The sequence below is a fragment of the Condylura cristata genome, unplaced genomic scaffold (assembly GCF_000260355.1).
Source record: "Condylura cristata isolate star-nosed mole 26May11 unplaced genomic scaffold, ConCri1.0 scaffold00017, whole genome shotgun sequence".
Taxonomy (NCBI): domain Eukaryota; kingdom Metazoa; phylum Chordata; class Mammalia; order Eulipotyphla; family Talpidae; genus Condylura; species Condylura cristata.
The window spans coordinates 14,231,656-14,247,275 of record NW_004567118.1 but is presented as its reverse complement, the minus strand read 5'-3'; the positions used below and the strand labels follow the sequence as shown (position 1 = coordinate 14,247,275).

Here is a 15,620-nt window from a genome sequence, read left to right as displayed (position 1 = left end):
TCTGTCGATGGTGAAACCTCTCACCGCCCGAGCCTCTACCCCAGTTCTGTATGCACAAAAAAAATCCATGAAAGTCAAAAAAAAAAAAAAAAAAAAGGCCTAGCTTCAATTAAGTGTTCTATTTTTCTCATACAGAAACTGGGAAACTTCTTCCATAAAGGGGCAAGTTAAATATTTTAGGGCTCTGAAGGACATACAGCATTAAGTTACAAAAACTCAACAGTATAAAAGCAGCCATTGCTATTGTGTAAATGAACAGATGTGGGGCTCTGTTCCATAAATCCTTTTTTATGGAAACTAAAATTTGAATTTCACACTACAACACAAATTATTTTCCCTTTTTGTTTTTTCTAACTATTTAAAACGTACAAACCATTTTCAGCTACAGGTCATATGACACAGGTAATGAGCTAGATTTGGCCACTGGAACTTTATCAAGCCCCTGGTCTTATATAATTACAATGGAATTCTACATTATCATGTAGCTGAAACAAATATTATCATGGAATTCTGCATTCAGGTTTAGTTTTGTTTTTTCTCTTCCCTAAGGTGGGTGCGTTTTCTCACCATCATAAACTGTTAAACAGGAACTAATCTATCTGTATTTTTACCTCAATCTTTCAAAAGACCTGCTAGTTTTAAAATTTCTAGTGTAATCTAATGAATCTATATAGAACATTTAATCTAAGCAAAAACATACCAGAATATCTGAGTCTGTTACTACAGAAACATACCTCATTTTATTGCACTTTGTTTTACTGCTTCCCACAGATAAGGGTTTTTACAAGTGAAGGTTTGTGGCAACTCGACATCTGAACAAAAATGGTACACACGTACCACTTTTCTAATTGTGTGTACTCACTTCATTTCTAGTCTGTCATATTCTGGCAATTTTTGCAACATTTTAAAGTTTCTAATTACTATTATACATTATGGTGATGCCAGATCAGTAATCTTTGTTATTACTATTGTAATTGTTTGGGGGCATCACAAACCATGCCCATAAAAGGAAAAACTTAACTAATAAATGCTTTACGTATTCTGTCTGCTCTGCCATCCAATCTTCGCAATCTCTCTCACATATCTCTCACTTTAATAAAAAATGAGAAATGATTACTCTTTGTGAAGAAGGCATGTCAAAAGTTGAGAGAGGCCAAAAGCTAGGCCTCATGTGCCAATTAGCTAAATTGTAAATACTAAAAAAGTTCTTCAATGAAAGTATAATTGCTACTGCAGTGAACAAATAAGAAAATACTCTTAATGCTGTATATGGAAAAATTTTTATCAGTCGAGCGAGAAAGCACAGCCGTAACATTCACTTAAGGCAAAAGACAGATTAGAGTCCTCTATAAGGCCAAGAGAGGCAGGGAAGCTGCAGAAAAAAAGTTTGAGGTTTGCAGAGAAAGCTTTTTAAGGAAAGAAGTCATCATATCAAAGTGTAAAGTGAAGCAACAAGTGCTGATGTAGAAACTGCAGCATGTTATCCAGAAGATCTAACTAAGATAATTTTTGAAAGTAGCTACACTAAACACCAGATATTCAACGTAGGTGAATCAGCTTCTATTTGAGGAAGCAGATAGCTAGAGTCATAGCTGGAGTCATAGCTAGAGATAGTCAAAGCCAACCTTCAAAACTTCAAAGTACAAACTGACGTTCTTGATAGGGGCTAATGCAGTTCGTTACTTTTAAGTTATAGGCAATGCTCATTTTTCATTCTAAAAATCTTAGGACCCTTAAGAGTAATGCTAAATGTACTCTGCCTGTTCTGTAAGTAGGAATAACAAAGCCTGAATGATAGCACATCTTTTTATAACAAGGTTCACTGAATATTTTAAGCCCACAGTTGAGACCTAGTACTCAGAAAAAAAGATTAATTTCAAAATATTACTGCACTTTGGCAAAAGCCCCCGAGTGACCCAAGAGCACAAATGAAGATGTACAAGATTAATTTCAAGCATGCTTACACAACATTCATTCTGCAGCCATGGATCAATAAGTTATTTCAACTTTCAGGTCTTAATATTTAAGACTACATTCCACAGCTAATGCTCTTAGTGATTCCTCTTATCTCTCATCTCAGTAAGTCATAGAAAACCTAGAAAAGATTCACCATTCAAAATACCATTAAAAACATTTTTGATTCATGGGAGAAGGTCAAAATATCAAAGTTAACAAAGTTTAGAAGTTGTTTCCAACCCTCACAGATGATTTTGGAGAGATCTAAGATTTCAATGAAGGAAACAGCTGTCTATGTGGTGAAACTAGAAGTATTGAAGGAAACAGCTGTATATGTGGTGGAACTAGAAGTATAAATGGGGCTTAAGGATAGGGTTGATTTGTGGCAATCTCATCACACAACAACAAATGAAAATTTGCTTTTTATTGTGAAAAACTAGTTGGGTGAAAGTGGTTTCTTAAGATGAAATCTACTTATGGTCAATATACTGTGAACATTGTTGAAATGACAACAGGGGAGTTAGAATATTACAGAAACTCAGTTGATAAAGCAAAAGTTTGAAATGACTCTGATTTTAAAAAGCTCTATTATGAATATAATGCTAATCAAACATCATCACATGCTACAGAGAATTTTTTTTTTTAAGATTTATTTATTTGTGCATACAGAAATGGGGTACAGGTCAGAGGCTCAGGGGTGGCGAGAGGCTTCACCAGAGACAGAGTGGGGAGCAGAGCAGGCAGATGGACTAAGTACACTGCTGAGGGGAGCAGCGGGCGGGTCAGGGGAGGTCTGCCACGCCATGTGGGTCACCTCCGGGGCAGGGATCGAACTCATGCTGAAGTGGCTTTAGCTTTTTAGTGCTGTGCTTTAACCCCCTGTGCCACCAGGGAGGACCCTTATTTATTTTTAAAGACTTATTTATTTATTCATACAGAACTGGGTTACAAGCCAGAGGTGCAGGGGTGGTGAAAGGATTCATCAGAGACAGAGGAGGGAGCAGAACAGGCAGATCGACAAAGTACACTGCTGAGGGGAGTAGCAGACAGGTCAGCAAACGTCTGCCACGCCATGTGGATCACCTCCAGGGCCAGGGATGGAAGTCACACTGAAGCGGCTGCAGCCAGCTTGCAATGCTGTGTCCCAACCCGTTGCGCCACCTGGGAGGGCCCACTACAGAGAAATTTTATGAGCCAACTGATGCAGCAAACTTCATTTCTGTCTTAAGAAATCACTACCTTAATCTTCAGCAAACACTAATCAATCAGCAGCCATCAACACTAAAGCAAGACACACACACAAACACACATACACACGAGTGCACACCTGTATAACATCAATGGACTGAGAAAAAAAAAAGAAGAAACCTACCTCAAACAACTGCAATTTGTTTTCTGTGTGGCTTCAACAAAATCCCAGGATGCTACTTTATCAACTGTCTCTTCTTCACACAGACCACCTGATGAAGCTGAATACTTTCTCCTAAGATTTAAGATTATAAATTTCTTTAGAATTCATAAAATTTTCTGTAACCCTGAATTAAGCATTAAAATTGAATGTCAAATATCATCTTTCTAATTAAAAGTCAAATGAACACTTATACTTCAAGTATCTATTAAATAACTATCAAAATCCAACTTTTAAACTTCAAAATAGAAATACCTACTTGTTCTGTGCTCTGTTTGTATTGCATTCCTGCCAAACTCTATCCACCACATGATTTGCTAATTTTCTGGGTATTTTCCCACCATGGTGGCTAGTACTATCAGAATTGAATCCATCAGATACTGAAGAAAATTTGACCCACTTCTGAGCAGACTGAGGATCAACTGAAAACACATACAAAAAGGAACAGGCTGTAGGAGAATAAAGGTAGGTTTGGAGTAACATTAACATTACCGTCATTACTAGGTCAATTTGTGAAACAACTCAAGCTATTTAGTAAGCTTACTTGTATTATGAAACAAACAAAAAAGCACTTTAAAAACAGAAAGGAAAGGATCTGAACAGAGGATGTGAAGTGGACTAGTAATATATTCCTGTTCATTTCCTGATTTGGAGGTAGTTATATAAGGAAGTGCCCCTTAATTTTGAGAAAAAATACTGAGTATTTAGGGATGATGTGGCATCGTGTTTCTTCTCAGAAGGTTCAGAGAAAGACCAATTGATAATGAATGCATACATACAGAGGTTGATAGAGCAAATGTTAACAGTCTAGATAAGGAGTTCTTTATAGTATACTTGTAAACTCCACAGTTTTATTATTTCAAAATAATTCAAAACAATAGATTTATTGCTACAGCTAATGAAACAAGTTATTGTAATACCTGATTGAACTTCCTCAGGAGATGTAGGTGGTGTAAGAGTAACCGAAGACATAGCAGGATCTCTTGTGGAAGCAGGCACTTGGTGGACACCCAAGCAAGAAGCTGAACAGTGAGAGGATCCCACAGAGCTAGGAGTAGGAATGTCTGACTGAGGGACTAGAACAAAGCATGCTGGATAGATCATTCGGACACCAGCTGAAAGGGAAAAAAGTGGACAGGAAACTCAATTACTACTGGGATTTCAGAGGGATTAGTGTCACTCATACGTACTGCAATGGAAAAGTAAAATATACTATGATCACATTTCTTAAAATAAAGTCATTTGATATATTTTTATGAATATACACTCTTTTGACATATGGTTTTCCTAGGAAAAAAACATAAGCTGATAGTAGTGACTGCCTTCAGTAGAGAGACTTAGAGGAAAGCAATTTTTGCTTTACATTTTTGGATTTTCTAAACATGACTGTGTATTATCTTTTTTAAGCCTTTATTTGCAAATTTAACAAAGTAAGCTAAACACTAGAATTATGAACCATTTTCTATTTAATTCTCTATAGATCTGGACAGGATATATACAGATCAGAGAGAGACAAAGAGAGAGAGAGAGAGACAGAGAATTTCAATTATCTGCTTATATATTCCCTACACCTCCAAGTCTGAAACGCAGTATACATCTTCAATCCATTATTAAGATGGGCTCTGTGGCTTACTCTGGAATTAAGTGTTTGTGATACATGCCACATCAAAACAGAAGTTTTAAATGTGTTTGCATTAGTGTAGCCTCTGTTACTTCTGCCCTCTGCCTTGAGATTACCATGTGCAAAATATAATTTACCTTATTTAACCTAGGATCTGGGTCCCTGTAAGAAAAGACATTAATACAGCCAACATGAATATAGCTTACCTGGACAGAGAAGAGCAAAACCACTAGTTCTTTGAATACATTTTCTGCCTTTTGTTAAGTTGACAGCATTACGAAATGTTAAAATACCTCGTGTCACAAGGACTGTCAACTTTCCAGCATCCAGTATTATTTACTCACAATTATTTTCTTGGCATCAACAGTTTGCTTCCCTTTAGGAGGAATATATAATCCTCCCCCATGACTTTGGCTTGTCCACATGTCTAGCTTTTTTTGATGGGAGTGTAAGGAAATGTAATACACATCATATATAAGCAGAAAGTTTAAGTACTCTTAAATGGTTAGACTTGTTCCCTATTATTCCTCTGACCTTATAAGAATAATATGACAGAGACAATGAACACTATTTAATCCTAGGTGGCAGCATGAGAAGATAAAAGCCAACACAACCAGCTGCAGCCTTGACTAAGTGGGAAATAAGAAAGAAATAAATGTTTGATTCTGAAAGTCACTAAGGTGTTGGAGCTGCTTCTTAGTCAACACAATTTTTTTTTTTTTTTTTAAGATTTATTGCATACAGAACTGGGGTACAGGCCAGAGACTCAGGGGTAGCGAAAGACTTCACCAGAGACAGAGTGGGGAGCAGAACAGGCAGATGGACGAAGTACACTGCTGAGGGGAGCAGCGGGTGGGTCAGGAGAGGTCTGCCTCGCCATGTGGTCACCTCCAGGGCAGGCGGGAATCGAACTCATGCAGAAGTGGTTTCAGCTTCTTAGTGCTGTGCTTTAACCCGCTGCGCCACCAGGGAGGGCCTACTCGACACAATTTAATAAGGTCACATATTTTCCCCTTTTCATTAAAAGTTAGAGTCCTTACCAACAAGAACTTCTACTGCAGCTAAAGAATCATCTTCCCAATCCATATCTTCCTGTTTCTCTTCAGACATCTCCTTCAAGCAAGATGAGATAGGATAGAATTGCTTCCATTCACCTATCAATTTTTTTGTAGCTGAGTCAGACATCTTGAATGCCTGTCCTGTGAGAGTGCCATTTAATCCAAATGGGCTTAAAATAACTAGGAATCCAAAACAGACATCAAGTAAGTAACTGTAATCTGTTACACTAAGTAATATCACACTCTACAACAAAAAGTAATCATGCAATTCTGAAAAAAAAAAATCCACAAGGAACATACCAAAGAAAATAAATTAAAATTTTAAATAACTTTCCACTAGTAGAAATTTTAGTAGAAAATTTATTTTCTTTTAAAATAGAAATTAATGAGATAAAGTCCAATACTGAATTATTTTAAAAACTTAAAATTTTGTCTACCTCAAAAATCCCAGATGGCTAAAATTTAAACAAAAACTTACCTTCCACAAAGGAAAGGTAATTTGAGAAAAAACAATGTAAATGTAACTATGTGTTGATTACATCCTGCTATGGATATTTTCTAAGAATTAAATATTAGGCTTAGAATAAAAACAGGTACACATTGCAGTTCTTAAAAACAAGTCAGCAATCTTTCTTATGAATATTTCCTCTGAAAGTCAACCATTCGCATGGTATCAACTATATTTAAAGTCCCTATGTTAAAAATTACTTATATGACCTGACACAAGTGACTTTGAAAACACAAAGTCTGATTTTAAAGACTGATTTTTCTTTGTTATGTATACAAGAACTGGAGTATAGGCCAGAGGTAGGGAAAGTATAAGCACTACTCCACTACTCACCTGAGACAAAGTGGGGAGCAGTGGGCAAGACAGGAGAGGTCTGCTATACAAGTGGGTTAGCTCCCTGGCCTGGGATCAAATGCATACTGCAGTGACTGTGATGGCTTGCTAGCGCTATGACTTTAATCCTACATGACCAGGGAGGCCCCATAAATGCTTTTTAAAAGAACACTTTAAAATATGCTATGCTTATACAAGAATTTTTAAAATGATATTTACATTAAAAATCATTTATTTAATACTCTAAAAGGCAAGAAGAAAGGAACTAGATCTGAATCATCACCAGGCTAAATTAAAGATTGGGGGAAATCCCATAAATTTCAAAATGTAGAAGTTAGCAATTTGAATAAAATTTAAAAAAATTATTTATTTATGTATAGAAGAACTGGGGTAGAGGCCAGAATTTTTAGGAAATGAGAGGATTCACCAGATTGGGGAGCAAAACAGGCAGATCTACTGAAATACACTGCTGAAGAGAGCAATGGGAAAGGAAGGAAGGCTCTGCTGTGCTGTATGTGGGTTAGTTCCCTGGCTGGGGATCTAACACAGGCTACAGGGGTGATACAGTGTAATAGTGCTGAGACTTAACCCCTACGCCACCTGGAAGGGCTTCAATTAAAACTTTTTTTAGTAAAAATTTTCTTGAAACAACAATAAAAGATCAAATACTTAAGCCAATAAAATCATTTACCTTGAAAAGGGCTATTTGACTGTTGAGCAAGGGTGATGTGCTCTTCACTGAGAAGATATACAGGTTGATGTTGGTTAATATCCACGCTGGTACAAACATTGCTGTCTCCATGCAAGAAAAAGGTGAAAGAGCAGGACAAGTGTTCACTATAAAGAAAAAAGTATATATATATTTTAGTGATTATTAACAGCCAAAAAATAAGTTAAACTGATTTCCTTTATTACAGAAGTTATACTATGAAAATAAACATTCTTTTTAACCCAGAAATTCTACTCCATCATTTAAAGGACAGTATCATGGATATTAGCAAAGACTTGGCTATATGAAATATTCTTGACAGCACTGTTTTTAATAGAATAGACTGCAAAAAGAGACCAGTTAAACAAGTTAGGCACATCTACACATACAATTAAGAGGCACCAAAATAAGTCAAAATGGGGGAGTGGGCTAAATGGAAAAGGCAGGCCACCAAAATAGTATAATCTAGATTTTTAAGAGAGAAAAAAAAAGAGGGGGCTCTTTGATGGAAAAGTATAGTTGTGTAACAGAAGGGTTACTTTATTTTTATTTTTTCTCTAAATAAATTAAATATAAACATGTTTTCATTTTATTATTTTTAAAATTGGGCTGAATGCAACCAATCATGTATTCAATGTACTGTCCAACCCCAAACCCAATGAAAAAAGTTTTATTAAAGCAATGATGGGTCTTAAAATTGAAGACACCATAGAACCAAGGTTGTATGCAAAAGTGTACTTTTGAATATTACATAAAGTTGCATGTAGAGTTTATTAAATAAAAGTTCCCAAGAAGAAAACAACTGTACCCAAGAAATAAAGGTCAAAGTCCCAAAAGGAAATGCAACTTTACTATTAAGAATCCACTTTTAAAATTCCTTCTCCACACATTTACCTTAAAAATTCTTCTTAAAGAACCATTTTTAATAAATATAACCATCAATAGCCATCTGTATTTCTCTATAAAGCAAGGGCATCATAACTTAAAATTAGAGTAAAAATAATATAGCTAATAGAAGTGAAAGAAGGTAGGATGGAGGTGAAGAATAATGCAGTGCTGAGAATTCCTCTATAATATATATTAAGATGTCAACATAGTGTTCTTGGTAAACCAAGAAACTGAAATTTAAGCATATTATTCAAGTTTAAAAAGAAACCAACAGAAAAACTGTAATTACTGTAACTAATCATACAAATTGTTTCCTCTCATGGTAAAAGTCTGCAGAAACCTTCTACAGTTTCTACAAAGGTATCACCACATCTGGAATTATGGCACTAAACATCAAAAGTAGTAAAAGTAGTAAAAAGAAAAAAATATTAAAACCTGGTTAACTTAGAGGCTGGGTCTGTAAGGGTTGGGACTTGGAACTAGAACAACGAACAAGAATCTTTGTTTCCTAAATTTATAATACCATTATTCTGTACTGCTCAGAGATTACTTTTAAATTTAAAAAAAATTATGAATTCTTAGTAATTCTGTATCTTTCCTCACCACATTTTTTTAAGTTATTTTGAAGTAATTTTATTCATTTTTAAAGATTTATTTTTCATTTCCTTATGCATGCAATCAATGAGATGTATGCCAGAGGTCCAGGGGGATGAAAAGATTCAACAGAGACAGAGTGGGGAGCAGAACAGGCAGATAGACTGAAATGCACTGCTGAGGGAAAGAGGGGACGGGGGTGAGACATGAGAGGTCTGCTGCACCTGTGGGTCAGCTCCTTGGCTGAGGATCAAATTCATGCCACAGTGGCTGGTGAGCACTTAACAGTACTGAGTCTTTAACCCCTGCACCACCAGAGATGACCTGGAATAATTTTCAATTTATAGAGAAGTTGTAAAGACAATAGAGTTCCCATTTACCCTTCACCTAGTTTCCCCTAATACTAACATCTTACAAACAATGCTGTATTTGTGAAACAAGTAATTAACATTGGAATATTACTATTAGCTATCATCATTTGAACTTTAGAGATTTTCTACTTATGCACTTTTTCTGTGCCAGGATTCAATCCAAAGTACCACACTGCATTTAACCAAAGTTTTTATTTCTTTTCCAACTTTACTGAGGTAAAATTGAAAAAGTAAGATAGTGTTGAATACTTTTAATAAAATTAATACTTTTTTAAAGTATTTTAAAAAGTATAAACCTACAAAAAGATTAGTTATTATAGTAACTTTGGGAACTCTGTCCCATAACAAATCACAGCTGATGCTTATTTAAAGAAAATTCAATTTGAATAAAAATAAACTTAATTTTCTAATTGCTTTTCAGCAGCGGTAAAATACCTTTACCAAAAAACACAAAAAAGTAGACTGCATATAGCCCTAATTCCAAATGCTTATAATAAAGGAAACAATACATTTAAAAGAACTGTGCAGTAAACTCAGTGTATTTAGATTTAAATGTAGTATATATTGTGAAACCAAGCGATATTCCCTTATTCGTGAAAATAATTCCAAGGGAAAAGAATATAACTTAGTAACAACAGAAAAGTGATTCTTATGTCCAACGGGTGCCTCCACCTCTGACTATTCTTCCTCTGGTACTTTCCTTTCTCCCTCTCATTGGTCTTTCTGCTGCTCCTTAAATACATTAGGCTTTGTATATATGGTTATTTGATCTAAAACAACATATAGCTACTTTGTCCTCATCAGGTTTCTGTCCAACTACCTTCTAGATGAGGTCTACACTGATCACCCTACTTTAAACTGTCACTCATTTCAACTGCTCTCTTCTGGGGTTTGTTTTGTTTCTGTTAAAGAAATCACCCCAAATTTAACATAGTATACAGTTTATGTATTTTTTTTCTAAAGATTTATGTATTCATGCATACAAGAACTGGGGTACAAGCCAGAGGTGCAGGGGGTGAGAGGATTCATCAGACACATAGTAAGGTGCAGAACAGGCAGCCTGACTAAAATACACTGAGAGGAGCAGTGGTGAGACAGGAGAGGTGTGCTATGCCATGTGAATGGGGATTAAACTCCTGCTGCAATGGCTGCAGATAGCTTCATAGTGGTGTTGCCTTTACCTGTTGCCTTAGCAAGTGAGGGCCCACAGTTTATTTCTTACAGTCACACAAGACGTAAGCCCTACTTTGGGAGAAAAATTGCCTCATTTGTTCAAAACTGTATCTGCAACATGCAGAACAGTAGGCATATACTAAATACCACCGAAGAAAATTATCTGAAGTACTTATTTCTAACCAAACACATTTCTTACAAGTATGTATCTATATAGTTGTAGATGTCAAAGAGAAACCGTACTAAATTTTTTTCTCTTGACTTCTTACATTCAACTGATCTATCACCAATTCCTACTAGCTCTAGTACGTTATTTGCTAGCAGTGTCTTCTTCAGGACTGAATAACTATTTAAAAACTCTATTTATCATCTTGCCTTACACCATGGCTAGCAATGTAAAAATTGCTTGAAATCAAAAGTTCTCCAATGACTTCAGGATTAAATAAAAAAACTTGAGCATAGCATTTGAGACAATTCAGGATCTGATTCTTGCCAAACTCTCTAAACAAAGATAGTTAATCTACCCAAGAACTCCCCTCCTTAGTTTACCACAAATGTCTCCTTACTTCTTAATCACACATCAAGACTCTTTTAAACACCGTGTGTGTACTCATATTACTCTATGCTTATATTTATCATAAAGCTACTGTTATTTGTTAGTTGAACCCCCTGAGATAGTAAATTCCATGATAAAAGTTTAATATCTGTGGAAGACTGGCATATTAGTTCCAATCCTTCACCCCTCCCTTCTTCATTTTTTATGGGTACTTTCTCCATTTTTAAATAGATTCATTTTATGAAACAGATCTCTAGAAATTTTTTATCTTTCAAACCTGAAACTTTCATTAAATAATTCCATATTTCTGTCTCCCTCTATTCCTTAACAACCACCATTCTACTTCAATGCATTTCACTTTAGACACCTCATAACTGGGGACCCCTGGTGGCACAGGGGTTACAGACAGAGTTGTCAAGCTATCACCAGCCACTGCAGCAAGAAATCGATCCCTAGGTTGGCCAGGCCAAAGGGCATAGCAGAAAGTATGTGTGATGAATTCAGTTGGAGAACAAATCAAGTCAAAATGTATTTCAGTTACTAGCTATACTTGATAAAATACTAAAAGAGGTCAGGGAAAATCTGGTTTGCAAGGAAATTAGAGAAAATATGGAGAAAAGAAAATCTCTTTAACAAAAGATGTTGGTAAAATGAGACAGCCACAAACAAAAGAAAGTAACAAGACCACCATCTCACACCATACACAAAAATTAATTCAAGGCCCTCCCTGGTGGCACAGCGGGTTAAAGCACAGCACTAAGAAGCTGAAACCACTTCTGCATGAGTTCGATTCCCGCCTGCCCCGGAGGTGACCACATGGCGAGGCAGACCTCTCCTGACCCACCCGCTGCTCCCCTCAGCAGTGTACTTCGTCCATCTGCCTGTTCTGCTCCCCACTCTGTCTGGTGAAGTCTTTCACCACCCCTGAGTCTCTGGCCTGTACCCCAGTTCTGTATGCACAAATAAATAAATCTTTAAAAAAAATTAATTCAAGATGAATTAAAGACTTGGATGTAAGACTTGAAACCATACACTAAATAAAAGAAAATGCAGGCCAACTCACTACATAACACTAATCTCAGTGATATCTTTGGGGACTAGATAAAAAAGGCAAGGGACATCCCTGGTGGCGCAGCAGGTTAAAGCACAGCACTAAGAAGCTAAAGCCACTTCCACATGAGTTCAATCACCACCTGCGCCGGAGGTGACCCACATTGTGTGGTAGACCTCTCCTGACCCCGCCTGCTGCTCCCCCTCGCAGTTTACTTCAATGATCTTGCCTGTTCTGCTCCCCACTCTGTCTCTGGTGAATCCTCCCACCACCCCTGCACCCTGTACGCCAGTTCTGTATGCACAAATAAATCTTTTTTTTTAAAAAAAAAAAAGGCAAGGGAAACAAAAGGAAAAAATAAAACGAATATGACTAAAACAAACTGAAAAAGCTTCTGCACCGTGAAAAGATATTGGTGTGGGGGTGGGTGGGTGGGTGGGAACAATGGTCTGAAATGAGTTAACATCTAAAATTTATTTAAAAATTCACACAACTCAACAACAAAATAACACAGTCAAATATATTTGATATCTGACACTTCTCCAAAGATCTACAATAGCACATGAAAAAATGCTGATCACATTTATTATCACAGAACTATAAATTAAACCACAATGAGATGTTATCTCACATCTATGAGAATAGCTTACAACCAGAACAAGTATGACAAGAATATGGAGAAAAAGTCTACCTACCCTCATATAATGGTAGGTAGACTAGTCCCATCTCTGGGAAACAGTATGGAGATTTCTGAAAATCTAAATACAGACCTATTATATGATTCAGAATTCCAACCCTAATTATCCAAAACACTAATTCAAAAAGTGAGAAGTTAGGGGGAGTGAGGGAGGATGGAAGGAAGGAAGGAATCTTGTCATTTGAGACAAAATGAATAAAATTGGAGGGGGATTATACCCATCGAAAAAAGGCAAAAGGAGAATACCAAGAAACAAAGCAAAAAATCAGAAACAAAACCCTTCAATTCTGATTGTAGAATTGAGGTTAACCAAGTGAAGTAGGAGCAAGGGTGAATGAACTGTAAAGTCCAATCACAATACAACAAACTGTGAAGGGTTACCGATACTTGGTAAGCTTGGTATGGTTATATATTCAAAAAATGTGAAACTTAACTGGCTTCAATCTACTTCTCCCGCCTCAGAAAAAATAATGAATTGAGGTGAGTTTGCCCTGTCAAGCACTCTTAAAACATATAGTGTTGAAATCAACAATACATCAATGAAAACACCTTTTTAAAGTTGAGAAAATACCAACAACTCAGACATTGCAAAACTATAAAAAAATGTTTCTCAACAAAGCAGTGTACTTCGTCAGTCTGCCTGTTCTGCTCCCCACTCTGTTCTGTTCTGTTCCCCACTCTGTCTCTGGTGAAGCCTCTCACTGCCACTGCACTTCTGGCTTGTACCCTAGTTCTGTATGACTAAAAAAAATCTTAAAAAAAAAAAAAAAAAAGAATATCAAATAGAGGGGCCTCCCTAGTGTTTGTAAAGTCTCAGTGCTAATGATGGAGGAAAAGAATAGAAAACCTAAGAGACATCACAAGGTTAAAACCTGACTCATTCAAGGAGGTGGGGGCAGAAGGGATTGACATGACTATTAACCCAGCCATACAAATCAAGGCCCAAGTAAGTGTCAGGCTGCTTTGTCAAACTACAGCACAGACCTGAGGGTAAAGATATAGAAGTTGTAAAATCTCTGGTCCTTTTATGATTCCACATAGTTATCCAAAATCAGCAGCAAAAAGGCCACTCCACAAAGGAATGAGTCCCTCCCAAAGAGAAAAAGACTACATCAGTGCAGTCTGCACTGGCACAGGGCAGTAGTCTGCCCATCTTCCTATGCAGGCACTATTTCCCACCAATTCTCTTCCTCTTTTGCCCAACTGGACTTCTCTTCACTGACCTACCTCAGCAGAGGTAGGTACCTCAGCTCTCCTCAAGGCTGCCCACCTGCAATCATACAGGCCTCTCAACAAACCTGTCCCTTTTGGGGCTGCTCATTCAGTCCACTTGTGTTTAAGTAAGTATCCTCTAGTCTCCTGTCCCCTTTGCCTGATAAACTTACTCTTTAAATACAACTACCATCTCTGACTGGTAAAGAAACTCGTCATGTGCTGCCGAAAGGGGAGGTATGGTGAACCGTTTCCCAGACTGAACCCAGGGATCCTGCACTCCAAACTCACCTCCAAAAACTAGATCACTATCAATCTATTGCCAGCCACTGCAGCATGAGTTGATCCCAGGCCAGGGAGCTAACCCACCTAGAGGAGCAGACCTCTCCTATCTCATCTGCTGCTCCCCTCAGCAGTGTGTTTCAGCAGATCTGCCTGTTCTTCTCCCCACTATCTGGTGAATCCTCTTACCACTACCAACATCTGGCCTACACCCCAGTTCTTGTATGCATAAAAAAAGAATTACTAAAAGAAATTTTTAAAAAAGGAACTTTCTTAATAACTCCTAAACTTCCATACATGTATTTTTCTCAAATATAGTATTCCAAACTAAAGACACATAAATGCAATTAATTTCATTACTCTATAAGGCAATACATAAATAGGTCTGCCTGTGTTTTTCCCCCTAGAAACTTCCACTGGCCCAATTCTCTAATTGTTATGGTTGAGTCACAAAGCAGATAAATAAAATTTCTGCAGAGTATTATTTTCCTTGACAAATGACTTATGTTTAATTTCTGAAGAAAACACTATTATTATGTAAGAGTTGACATAAAAAAAGCAGAAACCAATTTTGAAAGGATTTTTCTCTAATCAAAAAAGAATTATGAAAATTTTAAAGACAAAGACACTAAGAAAAATTTTTATTCGACTAGATTATGTACTTTTAAATTATATGCTTTTTACCAATTTTTCAGGAACATATTCCATGGTAATGGGACAAAAGGTTTTAACAATGTAAACGGTAACTACAAACAAAAAACACATGTCAAGGAAATAAGTGGGCCTCCCTAGTGGTACTAGGGTTGAGTCTCAACACTATGAAACTATCAACAGCTACTGCAGCATAAGTTCAATCCCCAGCCAGGAACTGACCCACATGGTACAGTGAGTGACCTTTCCAGTCTTGCCTGCTGATCCTACCCCAACAGTGTATTTCAGTAGATCTGTCTGTTTTGCTCCTCGCTCTGTCTCTGGAAATCCTCACTGCCTTGCACCTCTGGCCTGTACCCTAGTTCCAATGCATAAATAATAATTAAATATTTTTTAAAAATGAAGCAAGCAAGAAAAAGTCTAATATGATCAATTTTTGAGATCATGTATGTATTCCATACAAATAATTATGAATGCTGTGTGCTTACTCAGGAACTGAATAGCAGATTTTTAAATCTGAATTGCAAATACTCTCAAGAACATTTGCAAGTA

The 15,620-nt window shown here is 36.7% G+C and overlaps 1 protein-coding gene across 1 annotated transcript in view; it reads right to left on the bottom strand.

Annotated features, from left to right (window-relative positions):
• Positions 1-15,620, bottom strand: part of MED13 (mediator complex subunit 13) — a 202,943-nt gene that overhangs the window by 53,419 nt on the left and 133,904 nt on the right. The window contains exons 6-10 of the mRNA XM_012726063.1: positions 7,576-7,721; positions 6,026-6,223; positions 4,285-4,479; positions 3,624-3,786; positions 3,329-3,439 (exon numbers count right to left, since the gene is read on the bottom strand). Coding sequence (XP_012581517.1) covers positions 3,329-3,439; positions 3,624-3,786; positions 4,285-4,479; positions 6,026-6,223; positions 7,576-7,721 — 813 coding nt within the window. The remainder of the gene's footprint in view (positions 1-3,328; positions 3,440-3,623; positions 3,787-4,284; positions 4,480-6,025; positions 6,224-7,575; positions 7,722-15,620) is intronic.